Below are 24617 nucleotides of genomic sequence, written 5' to 3'. Positions count from 1 at the left end.
CAACGTATATTTTGTTTGCACTTCCACTCATTATGTTCAATGTTTAACTTTTGGAAACCGTGAGATTTGGGCTGAAACAAGTTCACATTTGCAGTGTGTTGCAATAGCAAACAAACTTACATTGCCCAGAGCCCTCCAGTGCCATGATATTGAATACTCTAGTTGTAGTCTGGCTTTCTTAGTGCCAGAAGTATCAAGATAATAAAGCCATGTTTGCACATCAAAGAACTAATTAGAGACAGAAGTTGAAGCAAATTAAAAGTCATAAGGAAAACCGTATTTTGATGTTTTCCAAGATATTTATTGTATACACATACACATTGAAATGAAAGGATTATTGGTTGCGTATAGTAACACTTAAAACTGTTATTTGATTCTATAGGTGCAATCCTTTCTTTGTACGATGTATCAAACCCAATAATGAGAAGGCTGCCATGAGGTTTGAACCACCATTGGTATTAGAACAATTGAGATATTCTGGTATGCTGGAAACAATCCGCATACGAAAACAAGGCTATCCAATCAGATTACACTTCATAGCCTTTGCAAACAGGTAGGTCAGAGGTCATGATAAAATGTTTAGGTTGCCATTATAATTGAAGTAATTGACTTGGTATAGTAACACAGTGATAGGATTTGTTATTAGTTATAAATTGATGTCAGTGGACAAAGTAAGACTAGCTGGCTCACTGTAATGACAGGTTAGTTTTTATACACATAATTATTAGATGACATGTATGCTATATTTGATGTCATTTCTACTTCTTCACAATCATGACAATTTCCTGTTAATGAGGTTATAACTGAGGTACTATTATCACTGTGTTGTAAGTCACAGATATTAACAACTGTTAAAGGACAAACCCGATACAAATATAGTTGGAATGCTGTCAATATTGAAACATGGACTTGTTGAGTTTGAAGAAACCAGGTGTTAAATTATGTATCAAACTTTACAAAATGAGTCATTTCCTCTCTTGGTATACTCTAAGAGTAGAATTGGTAAAAAAAATCTACCTGTGTTCACAACGCCTAATGTTTATCAGATTCTGTGGAAAACATAAATTTATCTGCATATCATCCACATCATTACCAGGGTCCCTAATTGCCACTGTAAACTTCATCCTATAACATTCCACCTACTATAAAATATTTCCACATACTTGGTATGTTATAAACTAAAAAGCCAAATATGACCCAAGTAGTGATTTGAAGTAGCCCTTGAGATATGAAGTCAATAAACCATTGTGTATAAGTATTTTACTATTAACTCTACTGGTATTTTAAGTGAATAACTGTACTTGTACTAACTTTGATAATTTGGTTTGAAATGAAAACACAGGTATCGATGTCTTATTGGACCAACATCTTTTCATGCACGATCACACCCCAAGGAAATCAGTCTGACCATTCTACGTAAGATGGGTTCAGAGTTTGATCAACAGTACCAGCTTGGGACTTCTAAGGTAAATTTAGGCATCACGTTTTTATAACAGACACTCCCTATGTTTACAGCAACATCATTATGTTGGTAGAGTAGTATGTATGCCAAGAGTGTTGTGTACATGTTAACCTACACTTTGTCATTGTGTTGGTAAAGTAGTATGTATGCCATGAGTGTTGTGTGCATGTTAACTAACACATTGGCAAATATTAATATTCTAGCTGTTCATCTGGATTGACCATGGTTAAATTGTTGAAACTTTACCTCCTTTCTACACATCACGATAAAAAAACTGTAAATTTAAAGTAGTCAATGACTGATTGACATTGTAAATATCAAGATTTTCAGGACAAGTATATGCTTCCTAACAACTACTTTACAATGAAGTTGCAGAATATGGATTTCAGTTGACCATTTGTATTTTCTTAGGTATTCATGAGAGAGGCCCTGGAAGCTGAATTGGAGTATAATAGATCCATACTTCTCAAACAGGCCACCATTATCATCCAAAAATATGTCAGATCATACCTTGCCAGAAAACATTATTTACAAATGCAGAGATCAGCTGTTACTATTCAAAGCCACACAAGAAAGATGATTGACAGGAGACAATACCAGAAAATGAGAAATGGATTCATTAAATTACAAGCTTTGTATAAAGCTAGGAGGCAAAGACGGTGGTATATTAGGGTAAGTCACTTATGGTGATTTGATTCCAAATCACACTTTTACATTATAACATCTTACAGTTGGGGGCTATAGGAAGGGGTTTTGTTCACTTAAAAATTAAATTTTGTATAAAAACATAATTAATAAATTATCTGTCCGATTTGTTTTACTATTGATAGTATTTTTGTTATCAGAAAATGTCAGCATATTTGAATAAATTAAATTGTTAATTTTACCAGATATAAAAGAACTGTCAAAGACAAAAAGTGTAATTATGAAAAATATGATATATCTAGTGAGAACTGTCAAATACTTTGGTCTGACCTAGTCTTGTCTGTGACACTGACAAAGTAAATATGCACAATAAAAAAATACAAGTGAGTAACTGCATAAGAATAGAGGATTTAAATTATTAGTCCCCTAGGCTATAGTTTTTTGTTCAATCAAGATAATTATAGATGACCTAAGGAGCCTTAACGCTGTTAGTCGATAGACCAGTAGCAAGAAAACCCTTTGGTGACAAGTATTTTCCAACTGAATGAAGAAAAATATGGGGAATAATACAATTATACCTCCTTTAACCATAGATAAGAAAAATTGGGAAAAATAATGGCAATTTAGAATAGTTTGACATATATGACGTAGATACAAGTTGTCATGATTTTATAGGGTGATGTTCAGATGCATTCAACTTGGCTTGTGTATGATGTAATGTCTAATATAGAACTATCATAATAATCTACCAGATACGTGATAATAATAGACGGAAACAAGAAGATGAGAAGAGAAGACGAGATGCTGCTGCAGCACAACAGATAGAAGAACATAAGAGATCTCCTGCCAGAAAACACTCTGGGGTAGCCCACCTGGAAGTTCCATATGAACTAGCCTTTATATTCAGTAAAATTGATGGTAAGTTGTTATTATATATCCAAATAGATTTATTCACATTTTACATCATTTTCTTCACATTTCCTTTTTGATTATGAAAAAAACCAGATTCAGTATTTATGTGAAAGTCAATGGCGTTGAGTAAATTGACCTTGTAGGTCATGTATGAAATCAGACCTTTTACATGTAAAACAAATACCATTCAATGATTTCAGAATATGTGTAACACATTGGCACTAAGTAAATGAATTTTACCAGGAATGTATTTGTTTTAGCCATTCATGATCACAATTCTGGCTTTCATAGTTTTTGCAAGAATCAAGCTTTTTTTTTTGCATATAACTGAATTTTCTTATCTAAAAAGTATTATAAGAGTGTAATTTACTGGATATTTTGATTTATTGCCTGAAATGATAAAGCCCAAAAGTGCCTTCATTTATAGTTGGGTACGGTATCATGTCGTCCACAAACATTTTTGGAAATAATTGACAAGTAACCAATACAGAAATGTACTATGTTACTGTTTTCAGTTCATGTACATGTACCGGGGTAACCAGTATTTTAGAAGAGTGCTTTCATGTACCTAGAGTGAAGAGCCATTAAAAGTAAATTGTAATATAGTTGTGTATTATGTTGATTTGTATTGATAGGCTGGACTCCAATTCACACAGAACGAAATATTGTGAAGGTGATTGGTAAAGTAGTGAGGCAAGAATATAACTATTCACTTCCACCAGATATCAATGCTCATCCATTCTCCAAATATGCAAATATCTACTTCAAGGTGAGACAGTTAAAGTTATTACCAGGGGTATCTGAATATCTGTATTTCAAGTAAACTGAATTGAAAGCTTTATGACATCAAATTTATATGAAATTAGAGACAAAAAGATATCTAGTTAAATGAATTGATTATCACAATTGACACATGGAAAAAATAAATACCTGGTACTTAGTTTTCATTCAGAAAACTCCCTAGATTGTAAGATACATTGCATCACTCCTGTCATGGCGTACCTTACAAGTTACAGACTAAAAACTACCAAGGTTTACAAACCTATAAAATATACCATCAAAGGCAGTGAGACTGCAGTCATGTTTTTCTTCATTCCATCCACTGACATTTCTAAGGCATACCTAGGCAAATACTGCATTTTGAAACTTGGTACAAAGGTGAGACAGTATAGGAGACATACCTAGGCAAATACTGCATTTTAAAGACACACATAGCCATAATAGTACATATTATGATACACATAGTTAGGTTACCATACCAATTGCTGTCAGAGATTAGCGTAATGTTGAAAATGTTTCAATGTGTTTATCATGTCTTCAGAGGAAAGAATTTGGGATGACATATCAACCCATAGACACTGGATTTCTCAAACTCAATGATGTCGATGACAAGGAAGCTGTGGCACTCTTCAAGATGACCCAACGATTTATGGCCGACCTGACCATCAATAAGGAGAAAGAAGTAGCTCTTGGAAACTTTATTGTTCAGAAGGTTAGATGATAGTGTGTAACTTGTTAAAACATAGACCCTCCTGGTGGGGGTGGGGGGGAGGGGTGTCTATGGTTAAAGGGAATTATTTGGAGGTGTGATAAGTATGTTGCTGGTTAAAAAGACTAGAATAATCTTGATGTCTTCTGAAAGTCAACTCAATCCCACAGTTTCTGAATTATCACTTTAAAATCTCTCTGTCTTAATCCCGTTTTGCCATCTTGTAGTTTTTGGTGTGTGTATAAACAAATACCAACATTGTACAAAAGTAGTTATCTAACTTTGCTGATAAAGGTTTATGTATGTACATATACAGTGCATATGTATATCTTGTCACCAAACAATATGACAAATTAATATTCGGTGCTTCAACTTCTCCAAACGGCAGATTTAAAATGAAATTTCTGCTTTCTCGGGATAATGGCAATTTATAGCTTTTAGGCATGCTAAATAAATTATGTCAGTGGAAATAATGTAATTGAAAACTGTTCATTCAAGATGCCAAATTTATATTAGTATAACCAAGACTTGATTATAATGTGATTTGATTAGACTTTGTCATATCAATGCCCTTTATATATATATTGCTGCCTCTTTAGTGTCTACAAAATGGTGCTTTACGAGATGAAATGTTTAGTCAGCTGTGCAACCAAACTTGGCAAAATGAAAGTAAAGAAGAAAATGAACGTGGTTGGATTCTGATGTCAAATTGTCTTGGTGCTTTTCCACCCTCTCCTAAGATGTACAAATATCTTCTCAAGTAAGTCCTCTCACTTCTAGTTGACTTTAAGTATAATGACGTTGTAGATGTTTAGAGAGAAGCCCAATATGGCTTGTGCAGTTAACACTGAAGAGAATCACAGTTGGGCTTATGAGGTTCAAATTGAAGAGAAGTCCAGTCTGCTTGAGAAGTATACATTGGTTAATACTATAATTTACTATTGCCTGTCTTGGCAGTGGGTTCTTATTTTAGTGTTGTGTACCATTCTTAGATCTTGTGAACATTTGGGTACACAATGCTCTGATGAATTTTACTTGACCTTAAAGTTGTATACAACAATGACAACTATCAGTGGTTAGGTTTCATTCTATAAGCAGATGCTTACAACTAGAATATAGAACTTTTTCATCCATAAAATCTCAATTGGCAGATTAGCCCTTTAAAGCCTAACAACCTATATTTAGGGTGTAATTACATAGAGTTACAGAAATCATTAGAGGGGTAACATTTTTGTGATTGACCTATGTTAGTAGACTGTTCTTCAGATGTCTTCATCTTAAAATTTATGTTTTCACAATACTGTTGACAATTACAAGATACATTGTCTAAATAAATGTGATTGATTGATTGATTGATTGATTGATTGATTGATTGATTGATTGATCGATTGATTGATCTGTACATATAGGTATGTGTCGGACCATGCCTATGATGGTTACAAGATACATTGTCAACACAAACTACTGTGTTGTGACAGTGTGAATAGTGGTTTAACCAGGACATACCCACCTTGTCTGTTAGAATGGAAAGCTAACAGACATAGAAACAATATGGCATTGACTGCCACTTATCCTGATGGTGAAGAAGTGATTGGTGAAGTAGATTCATGGACAACAGGAGAAGCATTTGCTAAAGCACTGCTACAACACAGGTAAGTGAATTGAAACCCTAATCCTGCCACACCCATTATCTTTTAAATGAAGAGGGCTACAGATTGTTGTAACACAAACCCAGTGTGCTCTCTAAACCAATATGACATGTCACTAATACACAACAATTTCTTAGGATGCCAAATTTAATGTACAGCTATCTTTTAATGTGGCAATTCACAACCTTTGTATCTGCTATTAAATGTACCATGGACAGTTTTATGATCGACCAATATGTTGTGTCCCAATATGTTGCGTCCCAATATGTTGCATTCTCTTGTCCCTTACTATGTGAAGACTCATAAGAAAGCAGTTCTCCTCATTTTGACCCACAACAAAAAATGTTGTATTTTATTAGAGGACACAGTGACACTGATTATCAGTTAATCATTTTATCAATCTTGAATTAACCAATGTCTTGTACACTTTTAAAACTTTTTTCAAGGGATTTTAAGTGAAAGCGGAAAAGGTATGTTCACTGTTTACACTCCAGGTCTCACCAATACTTTGTACTGGATATTGATACAACTATTAACTATAGATCAATGTAATACACACTCTCAGCCAAATATGGTTTAAAAAATGATCTATTTATATTTGTTAGGGGTGTTACTCAAGACAACAATGGTTGGTCTGTGTGGTTGAAAGATGATAATGACAGATATGAACTAGCTGGCTATGACTATGTAATGGACCTAGTCGCTGAAATGGAAATACCACCTGAATTTCCAGTCCTGGAGTCACAATTTTTGGTGTCATCTGAAACTGCCAAAGAAGGACCACCACAGCGGAGAATGACATTGGCACCTAAGTGAGTCTACAATATCTGTTTCTATGGATACAGTCACTGTTATCAGCAATACTGTGTAGTATCCATCTAGTCTATTTCATTGACTGAATGTAGATGATGAGGAAGAATATTTGTATTTGAAATCAAAGTCTTTGTTCAATACTTTCCAATAATCGCTCTTAATTCATATATGAAACTTTTTACAAGATATTCAATCATTTTTTTAAAAAGATGGTTTCAAAATATACTCATGATTTGTGTAGGAATACTGTAATCATTGTACATCAACTTGTTGGTCTTTTTTCATGTTTGAAATCTAAAATGAATCTCTTTGTATCTTTGACAGTCAACTTCCAGACATTGAGAAGTTATTAGAAAATGAAGAGATAGCAGCCCGTCATAATATGCACATACAACCAGGGCATACAGTCATACATAGTGCCATGGTTCATAACAGTGCAAGTCCTAGCTATATGGATTCACCAGATGGAGGAGCACCTTATATGATTCCGGAACCAGATTATGATCCCGTGGATTGGAATACTGGTATGAATGGAATGACAGATCCAGGTGGAAATCAGCTGCCAGAGAGAGACTATCAGAATGGGAGACTGGAAACAATTGTGGAAGCATCTCCGAAATCTAAGCGACGAATGAGATCGGATTCTGTAGTGAGTGACAGGAGTGATCGTAGTGATCAATCTGATGCTAAATCAGCCGTATCTAAAGCATCTGTTGTTACTGTGGGTACACGTATTCGCATGGTTCCACTGCCCAAGTCTGCTTCAGATATGGATGATTACTTGGATAAGTTATTTGATCCAGTCCTTTCAGCCAATATGGAGCCACTCACTAATGCTAATGTTTTGGATAGGCGATTGAAAGGTGGTGGGCGTGGTCCTCCTGGCTCCAGCTCATCAACTTCTACTACAGTTGGTAAGATATTAAATCAAACTTTGTTTATGATATGTGAATGTTGTTTAAGTTACTGCACTCAAAACGAGATCTGTCTTCATGAATCTATAGCAGGGGGACAGTGGATGTAAGGATTATAAAACTCCAAATTTAGAGTGAGTTTGGTTGTGTTTTGTTTGGCAAAATAATTGTGTCAAACTCATCACAAATTCATTCATACACGCCTGATATTTACAATACAGATTGTTGTAACTAGATCCATTCAAAATACATTAAATGTGAACACCATTCCAGACATTTTCATAAACTACGGGTTCTGAAGAGTCGTTTCATGATTTTACATCACCTACAATTACTTTTGATTTCAAGGTATATAATTGTGTGTGTGTGTGTGTGTGTGTGTGTGTGTGTGTGTGTGTGTGTGTGTGTGTGTGTGTGTGTGTGTGTGTGCGTGTGTGCATGTGTGCGTGCATGTGTGCGTGCGTGCATGTATGTATGTGTGGATCGTCAGTTAGAATAACACTAAGATTTCAACAAATGCCTAACACTAACAGGTGCCCCTTTAGTGAACCCTTCCTGTATATTAATCAATCATAATGTATCTACTCAGAATACTGAAATTTCACATTTCACTATAACAACATAAATGACAGTGTACATATAATCATTACTCCATCTTCTAGGTGCCGGAATTCCTACTACAACTGTACCAATGATGCCAGTCCAGGCTCCAGGTAAGTTCATCCCCAAATTATCCCTTCCTTTTTATTTAATATTAATTAACATTAGGCATATCAGGGTGCTGCACAGTGGCAGCCATATATAATTTCTGAATTTGCTTTTGATAAATAAAGTATCCATAACCCTTTAGCTATACTCTTTCAGTCAAGTCAGCAAACTTGTAATTGTAGAAATGTGTGAATGCCTAATTTTAGACAAACAAAATTCAATAAACCTTGAATGGTATGCCTAAATAAATAAATTACTAACATTATATTTTGCACAGCAACGACTGCTTTAGAAAAGTAAAAACTTATGCAGGAGAAAAAACCTCAGCACACATGTTGTGCAGTGTCTTATCTCTATTTGTTGTGAACTCAAAATTACCAACTTGGGATAAATAATAGTTACATATTTATATTAATATACATTTATCAGTAGAGTTGTACATGACATACACATCTCAGATTACCACTACAAACATTCAACTAATTGAGATATCTTTGTTTTCTGATCATAACCAGCCATATTGCCCAGTGCATTATGACCATAAAATACATATACTTAATCTATATCACATTTTGTTGTTGGACGTACTTTATCTAAAATTATTTTGATCATATTAAATACTAATTACTCTGCTAACAGTACATGGAATGCAAAATTATAGGATGATATGATATGATATATGATACGAGACAATATGATATATGATATGATTCAATACAATATGATACAATATTATGATACGATATGGGATATGATATGATATGATATGATATGATATGAGATACGAGACAATATGATGTGATACAATACGATATATGATACGATACGATACAATATTATGATACGATATGATATATGATATACAATACGATACAATACAATGCGATAAAGAGATTTATATAGTGCCTAGTATCCATCAGGTGATGACGATGTTATGCTATACAATATGACATGATACGATACGATATGATACGATATGACATGATATGATGTGATGAAGAGATTCATATAGCACCTAGTACAAATGTAATAGTATCCATCAAGTGATGCTCACTGGCATTTTATGAAAGGACTGTATTGTAACACTAAATAAAGTCAATTGAATTCTCATTTCTGGAAAAATGACCACTTGAAATTTTAGAAGGTGTACACTCCAAATGAACCACTCATATTCCTATAGACTATGCATGGTTAGTTGAATATTAATAGTACACTATAGTAGACATATACACACAAGATAAAGAGACATCATAGACTATATAACCATCCTTTTTAAAATCAATGGAAATATTAATGGTAGTAAATAATTTTATTTCATTTTCTCTCTTTGTAGATATTATTTCTTTGGCATTACATGATTTTTTAAAATAAATTAATATAATGTATTTATTATTCATCTAATAATGTTTTCCTTTCGTTGCCATAGTTATGTCACCAACGATAATGCCCCCGATGGCAGCCACTCTGCCTAGTATGCCACTAACTAACATGGCAGGTGTGTTATACTATAAAACTTACATGTAATGTCATCACTATGTAATGTGCTGTGTTTTGCTGTGTGCTGCTGTGCTCACTGCCAATGAACACTATTATAACACTTGGTTTCTGCTAAAATGCTCATTGCATCTTTCTGCACAATTTATGTATCATGCATGCATCATTGCAAAATGTACAACTGTGTTAATATTAGTCATGTGTTATGCATGTGGCTTATATCATGTGTTAAATCATATGTCTATCACGTGTATGGTCTGAGGCTTTATAAACATAGGTCAAGATTGCAACTGTGGCAGGACTTTTTCAGTCAACGTGTTGTAATTTTTGGAATGAAATACCTGATAATGTGGTGACTTCTAGAACAATCAACACTTTCAAGGCAAATTTGGATCAGTATTGGGCAGATATGGGGCAGATCAAGCTGAGCTTGTAAACAACTCACTAATTTCAAACTCAAACCATAGACAATAGAGAGGGATGCTCAAACTTAGACTGTAAGATATGTCATGTCATTCTGCTCTTACCAGCCTCCTTTCTCTTTGTGGGAGGGTGACTGATGTGTGAGGGTGCCCCATCACTGCACTCTGTACCTTACAGACTAACTCAAACTGTACCATGTATCACTCATGCGTTGTCTCTTGTACTGTCCCATTGCAGTATTTGACTATGTTCACCTTGTCTTGTTGTTGATAGTACACAGTGTAGTCTTAGTTCTGGGTATGTCATAGGATAGACACAGTGATGAGATAAGAGATTTTGTTTGTTGTTGAAGGTTTGTCTCTTCAAAATATTAAATAGTTCAAGTATTTATAGTCAAACACATGTATTTGTAAAATGTATACCGGGGGTGGGGGGATGGGGGTGGTACTTCATGCCTTCAATTGTATCAAAAAATGTGGACTTCTGTGTATCTCCATAATTGTGGTCATGAATGGATATGTTTGAAGTTTATTAAATAACGGTACTGCTGTTGCATGTCATATACTAGTATTTCATGTTTTTGCTATTTCCATGCCAACCCTACTGACCATGTTTTTTTCACATATTTCATTTTGTCCCCACCATGCTATCCATGCTTGATATGTTTGTTGGTGAGTGTCCCAATTGCAATGTTCACATTACTGTTTCTTTGTTTCTTTACAAGCATGCACGTGCATGTACATTCTTGTGTGCATGTGCATGTGCATGCTTGTGTGTGTGCATGTGGTGTGTGTGTGTATGTATATATGTATGTATGTGTGTGTATGTATGTATGTATGTATGTATGTATGTATGTATGTATGTATGTATGTATGTATGTATGTATGTATGTATGTATGTATGTATGTATGTATGTATGTATGTATTTATTTGTGTCTCTATGTTTGGAATAGGAACTTGGCAAAGCACTAATACAGATAATAGGGAGTAATGTGTTTATTTCAGTGTATTTATTAACTTGGGTTGGTTTCCTTAATATTCTTTTGACAAATACGTTTTATTACTATGACAAATACACCTGGAAAAATGACAAATTTTATCTCAGTAATAATTATCTGCAAGCAGTTATGTGATGCCACCATTCACAGTATATTTTGTAAATCTTGTACATAGATCACAAACATAGAACAGAACAGAAATATATTGATCAGTTTATATCTTTACCATATAATTTTGACCAAAACTGTGATATTTCTGTTATAACAATCTGCAAATTGTACATTAGCCTGTTTACTACGCTGTTGAGATACATCATTAGCTGGTTGTACCTCCTAGCCAGTGAATAGAAGGGCTAACAATGTATCTCAACAGCACTGTAAACAGGTTGTTTCTTACTCAATCAGATACTGCATGTATTTCATAATTGAAAAGTGTGATTTACTATGATACTAGTATTCCCTTACAATATGGTCTATGGATGGAATGTCATGTGGAATAAAAGTGCACAAAATGAGTGTCTGATATGGAAGTCTACCAAATACCTCATTTGGTGTAGGATTTCTTATGTCATATTGCTTTATATTCCAAGAGTGAATAAAACTTTGCAGTCACTCACTACAATTATTTAAAACCTTCCTTTATTGTCATACATTGTATAGCTATGTATGGAGCAGTACAACCATCAATGATACAGCCTGCTATGATACAGCCTACTATGGTACAACAACCAATGATGATGCCAGCGTATGATCCAAACCAAATGTATCAACAGCAACAACAAGCACTGTTAGCTCAACAAGCCTACATTAACCAACAGACTATACTGGTTAGTTGATATTTTCTAAGTATGGCATTTACTGTGTAGATGTTAACAACATTATATAAACAAAGAAACCATTGTTGCTTCAAGCATTATTGTGGAGTCTAGTGGGCACCTTATTAAGTTTTGTTATACCGTTGGTGTTAACTGCACAGCATTATGTTGGACAATAATAGGCTTCACCTTTTAAGTTTTAGACTATTGTAGCAGGCCCTCCTCTATGTTTATGGTTTTTCATTATTTTGGTAGACATTATTGAAATATGACCTGTTAAAATATGACAAATACTACCCCCCCCCCCCCCACCCCCACCCCCACCCCCCCGGACTAATGTGAAAAAAATAGGAAGAGTGGTGTCAATGATTGATGCTGTTCTTGATATTAGCAGACATATACTCTGCCTCTATATCTCATTTTTTGTCTTTATTTTTTATCAGGCTCAACAGATGCAAATGCAGCAACAGAAGGAGATGTTAGAGAAATTACAAAAAGCTCAGAGATCAGCTGCAAGTACAAGTACTTCTGATGTAACTGTATCAGCAAGTCCCATGCATAAACGTAGTGCAGTTACTAAGATGGCGAGTAAATTTGAACGAGGTGATATCCAACAACCATCCACCAGTGGTGCTTCACAGAATGGACCTGTTGTTACAAGTAGTGGTCCAACAGTCACATCTCAAGCTGTACCGAATGGGGTCCCTGAACCACCACAGGCACCACCACCACCACCACCACCACCACCACCACCACCATCAACTTCTGAGTCAGTGTCTTCAGCATCAATGTTAAAACCAACAGATAGTGGAGTTACAGTCGTCAAGATAAGTAGAACGGCATCTGGAGCTACTAAGAAGAGACAAGCACCCCCTCCACCAGTTCCCTCACCACCACCTCCTCCTCCTCCTCCTCCACCACCTCCAGCCACGGAAACAATCAATGGCAATGAGATTCCTGTACCACCACCACCACCTCCACCCCTTCCCCCTTCCATGTTGTACAAGGAATCTAAAGTTGTCATACCAACAGGAGAAAAGAAAAACTATGCAAGTCGAGCAAAAACTGTACGAGTAGGAAAAGTAGTGTGGCCTCCAAAGAAACAGGAAGTAGAACATCACCTTGCTGATGTCAATAAGTTACTGGTAGATTTTGAAGAGGGCACTGGAGAAGAAAGACCACAAAACCTACCAGGAAAATTGAATATTGAGGAAACTCCAACATCAGAAATAAGACATATTGTGAAAACTGTTGTTAAGACAGAACAAGACGTACATGGTGAAACAATGGAGTTGATAAAACAACGGGCTGGCAAACCTGTCAGTGCAGAAGAGAAGAAATCGGTACACAAACGCCCAACAACCTTAATGTACAAATCAGAAATACAGGTTACAACAGATGTTGGGCAAGTACAGAAAGAAAAAGAGAAAAGTAAGCAAAAGTTAATATTACCACCACCACCACCACCGCCTCCGCCAGTGGTCAAGAAACAAGTCACGTCAGTTACAAAACAGACATCATTCCGTAAACCTGAAGACTCTCATGCACAGGCTTTGGCTATTCTACAAGGAAAGGGAGTACCGTTAAAATCTCCAACCACTGAATTACCTCCACCTCCACCACCTCCTCCCCCGCCACCCCCTGCACCTCGGGAGAATGATGAACTTGATTACAACTTTGAGTATGAAGATGAGGAAGATAAAATTCACAGTGAAGCCTTAGAGAAACTACAGGAGTACCAGGATTCAGTGCATAGTGAAGCTCTGGAAAAGATACAGGAACAGCAAAAGAAGACTCATCAAGAGGCAATTACTATACTTAAATTAAAGGGAATATTGAAAGAAAGAAAATCAAATCAGGTAAGTCTTTGTTTCACAGAATTGTACTTGCCAAAAAAATATCTACCTGTTTGGTGAATCGCTTGAATCATAGAAGGTTAGGATATGAAGTTAAACTTTGATTCATAACTGTCACGATGTATCACACTAAGTCTGGCAGACTACGTTAACCACATTTTGACTGTTCCAAGAGAATGCTGGGGTCATGTCCTAATATATTAGAATAGATTGAATTATTTGTCTTGACCACAGACCTTACACATAGGGTCTATGTCTTGACGACTGACTGCCCTCAAAGTGATGTCACCTTTCATAACACATAGAACAAGAATATCTTGACAAATGATCCAACTACTCTATTGACCTTTGACATTAATCATGTGACTGTGCTCCTTTTAATTTGCATGTCATTATTTCAAAGCTGGTCTTTTATTTTTCATTCATCTAATATGCATGTTATTATTTCAAAACTGATCCTTTTGTTTTTTCATTTGATATGCATGTTATTATTATTTGAAAATTGATATTATTATTTTCATTCATTTAATATGCATGTTATTGTTTGAAACTGACCATATATTTTATTTTCATTTGAAATGCATGTTATTATTTTACCTTACCTTCGTGAATACTTCAATCTGTTGTTTCATCTTATCATTTCTGATAAGTCTTTCTGTATATCCTGCCTGCGTCACAGTTACTGAGACTGTTGTTAAGTGCCATTTTGCATTCTTTTTCTCAGTGTTTTGGTAAGACAATAGAATAAAACCTGTAAATCAGTCAAGTTTATGTACTGGTAGTTTTGCTCAGTTTTCTCTGCTTACTCCAGTATCAGAAAAAAACAACTGTTTTCTTCCATGGAAATTTCTTATCTAACTATTGGTCACAAAACTGAAGAACTTGCACCTTCATTAACGCTTGTCAAGGTGTGTAAGGGTGCTTACTGTAGATGCCGAGTGCCAGAGTACTAGATCTAGGAAGAGTGCTGGATGTATCAGAGATCTAGCACTCGGCCCACAATGGACCAAACATTTTAACACCCTTACATACTTGGCCTGGCTTTATAAAGTCTCCAAACTGGTAAACATTGCATTAGTCTTCTTTCACTTCTACTAAACAGCTTCTACAGGATAGCTCACAACAAATACAGCGTGGCAAGGTGTGGAAAGGTGACAGTGACAGATCTGATAAAAGTGGCAGTTCACAGATACATGTACGACGCAATAAGGATACGCATGTACAGCAACTAAAACAGGTACTACCAATTACTGATGATACACAAGAACAACCAAGGTTGAAAGTGCGTACATATCGCAGTGAACTCAAAATACAACTTCGGTACCCTCATACTAACTCAAACCAAGGGATACAGCCTGTTGATACCATTGTTCATAATGACAATCAACCTTTCCAATCACAAGCATTGAATCATTCCGTTAATGCTGAACAGAAAGACGACAAACAGGTCATTTACATACAACTACCAACAGACCCAAGTCATCAGAATGACAATGTAACACTTGACCGGCAACAGATACAAACCAGAACACCACAACTGGTTGATGCTAACATACAGACTAATACTCAACAGCAAGACAATGAACAAATCATTTACTTACAAATACCATCTGACATAAGCCATCAAACTACAAAACAACATCAGCACAGACCACAATATCTAAATGACAAACAACCTTCCCAATCACAAGGGCAGATTGACACTAACACCCAACACAAAGACAACAGACAAATTATATATTTACAAGGACAAAATGATGCAAACCGTCAGACCAATAAACTAAAGGACAGCCAATCACAGACACCTACCTTATCACACAGACTGGGTGATACTAACACACAGGCTAACACTCAACAGAGAGATAACAGACAAATCATATATTTGCAAGGACAAACTGAACCAAGCCATCAAACCAACAAACTAAAGAACAGCCAATCACAGACACCTGTGTTAACACAACAACTGGGTGACACACAGGCTAACACTCAACAGAGGGACAGACGAAATATTCATGTAGGAGGACAAACTGATGCAAACCGTCAGACCAACAAACTAAAGGACAGCCAATCACAGACACCTACCTTATCACACAGACTGGGTGACACTAACACACAGGCTAACACTCAACAGAGAGACAGACGAAATATTCATGTAGGAGGACAAACTGATGCAAACCGTCAGATCAACAAACTAAAGGACAGCCAATCACAGACACCTACCTTATCACACAGACTGGGTGATACTAGCACACAGGCTAACACTCAACAGAGAGATAACAGACAAATCATATATTTGCAAGGACAAACTGAACCAAGCCATCAAACCAACAAACTAAAGAACAGCCAATCACAGACACCTACTTTATCACACAGACTGGGTGACAATAACACACAGACTAACACTCAACAGAGAGATAACAGACAAATCATATATTTGCAAGGACAAACTGATGCAAACCGTCAGATCAACAAACTAAAGGACAGCCAATCACAGACACCTACCTTATCACACAGACTGGGTGATACTAACACACAGGCTAACACTCAACAGAGAGACAGACGAATTATTTATGTAGGAGGACAAACTGATGCAAACCATCAGACCAACAAACTAAAGGACAGCCAATCACAGACACCTACCTTATCACACACACTGGGTGACACTAACACACAGAATAAAACTCAACAGAGAGACAACAGACAAATCAAATATTTACAAGGACAAACTGATGCAAACCATCAGACCAACAAACTAAAGGACAGCCAATCACAGACACCTGCTTTATCACACAGACTGGGTGACACTAACACACAGGCTAACACTCAACAGAGAGATAACAGACAAATCATATATTTGCAAGGACAAACTGATGCAAACCATCAGCCCAACAAACTAAAGGACAGCCAATCACAGACACCTACCTTATCACACAGACTGGGTGACACTAACACACAGGCTAACACTCAACAGAGAGACAACAGACAAATCATATATTTACAAGGACAAACTGATGCAAACCGTCAGACCAACAAACTAAAGGACAGCCAATCACAGACACCTGCTTTATCACAGAGACTGGGTGATACTAACACACAGGCTAACACTCAACAGAGAGATAACAGACAAATCATATATTTGCAAGGACAAACTGAACCAAGCCATCAAACCAACAAACTAAAGAACAGCCAATCACAGACACCTGTGTTAACACAACAACTGGGTGACACACAGGCTAACACTCAACAGAGGGACAGACGAAATATTCATGTAGGAGGACAAACTGATGCAAACCGTCAGACCAACAAACTAAAGGACAGCCAATCACAGACACCTACCTTATCACACAGACTGGGTGATACTGACACACAGGCTAACACTCAACAGAGAGATAACAGACAAGTCATATATTTGCAAGGACAAACTGAACCAAACCGTCAGACCAATAAACTAAAGGACAGCCAATCACAGACACCTACCTTATCACACAGACTGGGTGATACTAACACACAGGCTAACACTCAACAGAGAGATAACAGACAAATCATATATTTGCAAGGACAAACTGATGCAGACCGTCAGATCAATAAACTAAAGGACAGCCAATCACAGACACCTACTTTATCACACAGACTGGGTGATACTAACACACAGGCTAACACTCAACAGAGAGATAACAGACAAATCATATATTTGCAAGGACAAACTGATGCAGACCGTCAGATCAATAAACTAAAGGACAGCCAATCACAGGCACCAGCTTTATCACACAGACTGGGTGACACTAACACACAGGCTAACACTCATCAGAGAGACAGACAAATTATTTATGTAGGAGGACAAACTGACCCAAGCCATCAAACTAACAAACAACTTCAACAGACATATGATGAACGGCAGCACAAGCCACAATACTTAAACAGCAAACAACTGATCTACAAGCAACATGACAGACATCAACCCACACCCCAACAAAACAAATTACAACAACCAACTGACATGCAGTATATTAAGCATAAGGTGAAGACTGACACACACAGCACTAATAATGACACCAAACCACAAGTACATCGTTCTGAATTAATACTACAAATAGGAGCTAGTACACCAAGCCATGTAATCCAAAAACCAAAGCAAAATAAATTGCTAACAGCCAATCAAACAAGTAGAAATATACAATATGTAAATGGCCCTCATAGTCTACAAGCCCAAGACGTAAAGAAAATCACTCGTTTACAACAACAAAAACCCCACCACTACCAACAACAACAGCAGCAGCAACAAAACCACCACCACCAACAACAACAACAACATACACAACAACAACAACACAAACAGCAGCAACAACAAAAACAGCAACAACACACACAACACGAAAAACAACACACACAACAGCAGCAGCAACAACAACAACAAAAACACCAGCAACAACAGAAGCAGCAACAACAGCAGCCTGCTAAGAGTCATAAGAATGACATGCAAATAAAAAATTTAAGACAACAGACCAAGACATATCAACAAATTGAACCCATACATCAACCAATCGGACAAAAAGATGATGTAAAACGACAATTAACACATGCACTAGAACAAGGTAAACTTAGAAATACAAAAATGCAGATTAAACCACAACAGATTCAAAAGCAAAAGTTCCAAACCAACAAACAAACTACAAATATCAAACAAGACAATGAGCCCATAAAACAGACATATCGCAGTGAATTGGTTCTACAACTTGGGGGCAAACAACCAAGTGCTCCTAGAAAACAGCAGCCTAAAGAAATAACACAGACACACATAGACACAAACAAAGTGATAGACAAACAACCTATAGAAATAAGTCAACAGACAGAGAGACGTGTAGATACAAACGTAGTGACAGGCAGGCAATTAAGGGAAATTAGGCCACAGATACAGACCCAGCAACAGATAAAGACAAATATGATAGAAAGGCACCCAAAGGAGGTCAAGCATAAAACACACACCCAACAACAGATAGAGACAAATACAGTGACAGACAGGCACCCAAAGGAACTGAAGCATCAATCACAAACCCACAGACATATAGACACAAACACAGGGACAGATGAGCAACCAACAGAAATAAAGCAGCAGATACAGACTCGGAGACAAATACACACAGATACAGAGACTGAAATACCACAACTAGAGACAGGACAAGTTAAGAAGACACATCAACAACATGAAGTAAGATTTCAGGTTGATAATCCACCTACCGAAACAAAAACACAGCAAAAATCCGAGACTCGCTTACAGACAGACGTAACAATTGACAATGGACAACAGAAACAGGCAAAATCATCAAGTATGACAGATATGTATAAACAAGACTATATCCCAAGTAACGGTTATGAACCAGAACGACAACATATCAATGAAGCCAAACAAATCTGTCAACAAAGGCATCTCGACTCCCATTTTCAGACCTTTGAAAAGCAGCTAAAAGATACTATCATCAAACAGCAAAGGAATGTACATCCACCATCTAACAAGAACATAAATAAACACACCTTGCAACAAGACAACGAAGAGATAGTAGTAGTGCAAAATCGTAAAAAAAGAGATGTTAGTGTTGAAGATGTTAGCAAATCAAGACAGAGAGAACACACTCATACAGTTCAAAATAATCCTCCTCAAGCAACAACATACCAAGTCCAATATCTTGAAGAGACAGTCTCTGAGAAACCAAGACAAAATGTTGAGATTGTCCAACCTCACTACGAAAATGTTAACACATATCATGAAGAGAGGGTATCAGAGAAGTCACAACCACATGTCCAGGCTCGCTATGAAAATGTTAACACATACCGTGAAGAGAGGGTATCAGAAAAATCACGACCACATATTCAGGCTCACTCTGAAAATGTTAACACATACCATGAAAAGAGGGTATCAGAAAAGTCACGACCACATGTTCAGGTTTACCAACCTCACTATGAAAATGTTGATGAGTTCTATGCACAGAGGGAATTGGTGGAACCAAGACAAAACATTGCAGTCAATATTGATCACCGACAAACCAAGGCAAGTACTTTATACAAAATTGAACCTCAGATAACAGTGGAAGAGCCTCCTGTCGCACAACAACCTTGGAAAGATGTACATGTAGCAATTCTTCATGATAGAGATGATGCCAATGATGAAGTGGGACAGCAGGAAGAGGATTTTTATACATATGAAGATGTCTCCCAAGAAACTGTGTTTTGGCCTCAGTTTGAGAAACAAAATACACCTGTAGTGCCGAAAGAACCAAAGTATGTTCAAAAAGAGGACAAAAGTGCTGCAAGAGCCAATGTGTATAAAGTACAAAGTGATGTCCTTACAACTCATATTAAACAAGCACAAAATAGAATTGGCAGAGAAACAAGCCACCCTCAGACTGAAGAACGTCGAGTTAGAAATGATACAAAAGCCACTATGTATGAAGTACAGAATGATGTCCATACAACTCAGACAAAACAAGTACAACATTCAGTTGACAGAGGAATACAGTCGACACCATACAGAGAAACAAGCCACCCTCAGACTGAAGAACGTCGAGTCAGAAACGATACAAAGACCACTATGTATGAAGTGCAGAATGATGTCCGTACAACTCAAACAAAACAAGTACAACATTCAGTTGACAGAGGAATACAGTCAACACCATACAGAGAAACAAGTCACCAGGAGGTTGAAGAACAACGCCGAGATTCTGTGTATGAAATGCAGGTTGTTAGAAGTATTAGTGTACAAACCAATGATAAACAGCCAGAGATTGATAAACATGGTCATCAACGTAATACAGAGATTGAAACAAATGAAGAATATCATGTGAGCCACAAAAGACGTGACAGTCAACCCTCTCTTCAAGTTATTCATCAACGGAGTATTAGTGTACAGACCAAACGTGATAGCCCAACCTATCATGATGAATCTAATCACAACGTTAGTGTGTATTCACAGATTGATCAACAGAATATCATCAGACACACACCAGTACACCAACACGGTAGCATACAGACACAGACTATTCAACATACTAGAGAGCCTGACCAGGTGGCGTATCAACATATTAGACAACCACAAAGATACCAGGTGGAGGAAGTGTATGTGAAGCCAGGAAGACACCCAAATATGAACACACAGTCTAATGAAGTTACTAACATTTATGTAGATACCGGTCAACTTAAACAAACTAAACAACAGAACTCTGTAAACTCTGATCATCTAGCTACTAATAAGACCAATATGACAACTACAACTACTACTACTACCACCAAAAGTCATGTCCATAGTAGACCGGTAAGCATGCAAGACATGTTGTCATAACAACGCACACAACAAACCACTGCACATAGACCTCCCCCATCCCTTTGCCACACAAAGACAACAGCTGCACAGGTTTCCTTATGGTGTCCGATGTAGATCCCAGACTATTGAAGTTATGTACTGCGTACTTTTTGTGGGGCTTTTGCTAGTGTTGATAGTTGAGTATTCTTTGTAATATCCAATGTAGACTGGTTATAAGGGACAGACACAATCCTGTCAAATCAACGATAGATGCTGTATGAAAGCTTGCAATTTGTATAATGCTATGTAATGTTTAAAATATAATGTAATGTAATTGTGCAGTAGATAATTTTTGTGATATTTTTAACCATTGTTAAATTGATGTGAATGAATGTCACTGCCATGTACACATAAATGTATCTGTAGGCACACTATAATTTACATTATAATATTATTAGTAATAAGTTGATACACTTCTTCTCAGCAATCAACTGTTTTGAATGGACAAAATAACACAATCTTGTGAACATATTTTGAAAATAGTCTGTAAGATACAACATTTGTGCCATCCAGAACAACATAATGTATCTTACACTTTTACAGTCTTAAGTTTAAAATTTGACATAATTTTATAGTCTCACTAGTGCATGTTACATTGTATAATGATTGTATGTAGAGAATTTATAGCTCTATGTCCTAGAAACCTAAAATGTGTATATAGTCATACACTTTGAAATATTGGTCATATAAATTTAAAGCAATGTGTTGCCATGGATCTAATAGTTCATTATTACATCTTTCAAATACAAAAGAAAATACATTGTGTAAATGAAAACAGTCTTGTTGAGAAGAATTGTCGTTATTCAGAAAGTGTGCTAAGATTTATATTTGGTTTGACAATAAATAGCTTTAAAGTTTAACTAAGATCTTATAAATATAGACTTATAGAAGTTAAGAATTAGTTTTATCTATCTTAACATTTCTTTAGTTTTGAATCATTTATTGTATTGGCTTTGTATATTTATTGACAATTGTTAAACCTTGTTATCCTAGTCTTGTAAGTTAATAAAGAATAATTTGTTTTAAAAAAAGCTATGTGATAATGTTACAGATCCTGCTGGCACTTGTTTTTAAATTGCTTTATTATTGTTATGATAACTGATAATAGAGACAGCAGTATTAGCCACAACTACTGAACTAATAGACAACGCATAGCTGTAACTATTCTAAATGTGTGACCTCGTATGACCTTGTATGTAGTTAACAAGAAGTATGCAATAAAAATGCTAGCACTTGTCAATATTATGTACACCTGTTACAGTAGTAAACTGCATTATGCTAAATCTTCAGGCTCACTGCAGGCTTGGTGTTTCACGTTTTCAGCACATCATAAGCTGCAGCTGCTGTGCATTTATTTGTCAATTGAGATGTGAATATTAAAAGTATATTTTGATAATTCTATCATAGAATGAGCAGCCACCACCAGTGCCAGTTCAAACAGCTTGGGCCTATGAAGATCAAATCACAAGAACACTCACCCAGACTGAATTGGAAAGTTTAGAGAGAGTTAAAACTGAACTTTTCCCATCAAGTCAAGCGCCATTCTTAACGTACACAAGAGTTGGTTGGCAATTACTACTTAGGAAAGAGGTAGGATTCTTAGAATTATTTACTATGAGTTATGAATTATTAGATTTATACATGTGTGTTTAGAAATTTAGAGCAATTACTGTCCTACAAAGTGTTCTGTACTTATAAATTGTTTTTAGCTTTTTAATTATTGTTGCTTTTTCAAAAATACACCATGTCTTCATTGGACAATTTCAATCTGTCTGATTAGCTGTCAATTCTCGGTACCTGCAGTAGAATTCTACCACCTAGGTTTTACATAAAATTTCAATCTGTCTGATTAGCTGTCAATTCTCGGTACCTACAGTAGAATTCGACCACCTAGGTTTGTCATAAAATTTCAATCTGTCTGGTTAGCTGTCAATTCTCGGTAGCTGCAGTAGAATTCTACCACCTAGGTTTTACATAAAATAAAGACTTTGAAGACACCATAACTTGTGGTCTACACGCTATATGTGTGCATGAGAATAAGACAACCGTTATGTTCTATGTTGACCCTCTGGCTTGAGGTAAAATGCTATTACAGGCACCAAGAATTGTCTCTTTATAGCTGTCAAGTGTCTCTTTACTAATTGTTAATGTTACGACAACAGTAGTCTGTAAGATAGGACATACGCCACACTATCAGTTGACTCTCAGTGTCGTACCACACAATCAGTTGGCTTGATTGAACTAGCTTTCACCCTGTAAACAGAGCATACTCTTTTCACCCTGTAAACAGAGCATACTCTTTTCACCCTGTAAACAGAGCATACTCTTTTCACCCTGTAAACAGAGCATACTCTGTACAGCAAATAACGTGTGTACTCATCATGAATAGATACAAGTTATATTACTGTTTGATTTGATGTGATTAGGTGTTTACAGTCAATGAATAGATACAAGTTATAGTACTGTTTGATTTGATGTGATTAGGTGTTTACAGTCAATGAATAGATACAAGTTATAGTACTGTTTGATTTGATGTGATTAGGTGTTTACAGTCAATGAATAGATACAAGTTATAGTACTGTTTGATTTGATGTTATTAGGTGTTTACAGTCAATGAATAGATACAAGTTATAGTACTGTTTGATTTGATGTTATTAGGTGTTTACAGTCAATGAATAGATACAAGTTATATTACTGTTTGATTTGATGTGATTAGGTGTTTACAGTCAATGAATAGATACAACTTATATTACTGTTTGATTTGATGTGATTAGGTGTTTACAGTCAATGAATAGATACAACTTATATTACTGTTTGATTTGATGTGATTAGGTGTTTACAGTCAATGAATAGATACAACTTATATTACTGTTTGATTTGATGTGATTAGGTGTTTACAGTCAATGAATAGATACAACTTATATTACTGTTTGATTTGATGTGATTAGGTGTTTACAGTCAATGAAAAACTGGACAACCCAACACTGCTGCATCTGATATTCTGTCAAGTTGTACAAGATACACTAGGAAATAGCTGTATTAGAACTAGTAAAGAAGAGAAGAGGAAAATGAGAGAAATACTAGGTAA

At 36.1% G+C, this 24617-nt stretch overlaps 1 protein-coding gene across 1 annotated transcript in view; it reads left to right on the top strand.

Annotated features, from left to right (window-relative positions):
- The window catches only part of LOC144435074 (unconventional myosin-XV-like), a 57004-nt gene that overhangs the window by 16403 nt on the left and 15984 nt on the right, over window positions 1-24617 (top strand). The window contains exons 17-32 of the mRNA XM_078123621.1: window positions 383-553; window positions 1343-1466; window positions 1874-2134; window positions 2860-3025; window positions 3655-3788; window positions 4341-4511; window positions 5108-5268; window positions 5918-6160; window positions 6763-6969; window positions 7295-7884; window positions 8547-8597; window positions 12168-12334; window positions 12766-14181; window positions 15281-15415; window positions 22937-23119; window positions 24478-24613. Of these exons, the coding sequence (XP_077979747.1) occupies window positions 383-553; window positions 1343-1466; window positions 1874-2134; window positions 2860-3025; window positions 3655-3788; window positions 4341-4511; window positions 5108-5268; window positions 5918-6160; window positions 6763-6969; window positions 7295-7884; window positions 8547-8597; window positions 12168-12334; window positions 12766-14181; window positions 15281-15415; window positions 22937-23119; window positions 24478-24613 (4316 nt within the window). The remainder of the gene's footprint in view (window positions 1-382; window positions 554-1342; window positions 1467-1873; window positions 2135-2859; window positions 3026-3654; window positions 3789-4340; window positions 4512-5107; window positions 5269-5917; window positions 6161-6762; window positions 6970-7294; window positions 7885-8546; window positions 8598-12167; window positions 12335-12765; window positions 14182-15280; window positions 15416-22936; window positions 23120-24477; window positions 24614-24617) is intronic.

The sequence above is a fragment of the Glandiceps talaboti genome, chromosome 5 (assembly GCF_964340395.1).
Source record: "Glandiceps talaboti chromosome 5, keGlaTala1.1, whole genome shotgun sequence".
NCBI classification, from domain to species: domain Eukaryota; kingdom Metazoa; phylum Hemichordata; class Enteropneusta; family Spengelidae; genus Glandiceps; species Glandiceps talaboti.
The sequence above is the reverse complement of the archived record's forward strand: the minus strand, read 5'-3'. Positions and strand labels throughout refer to the sequence as shown.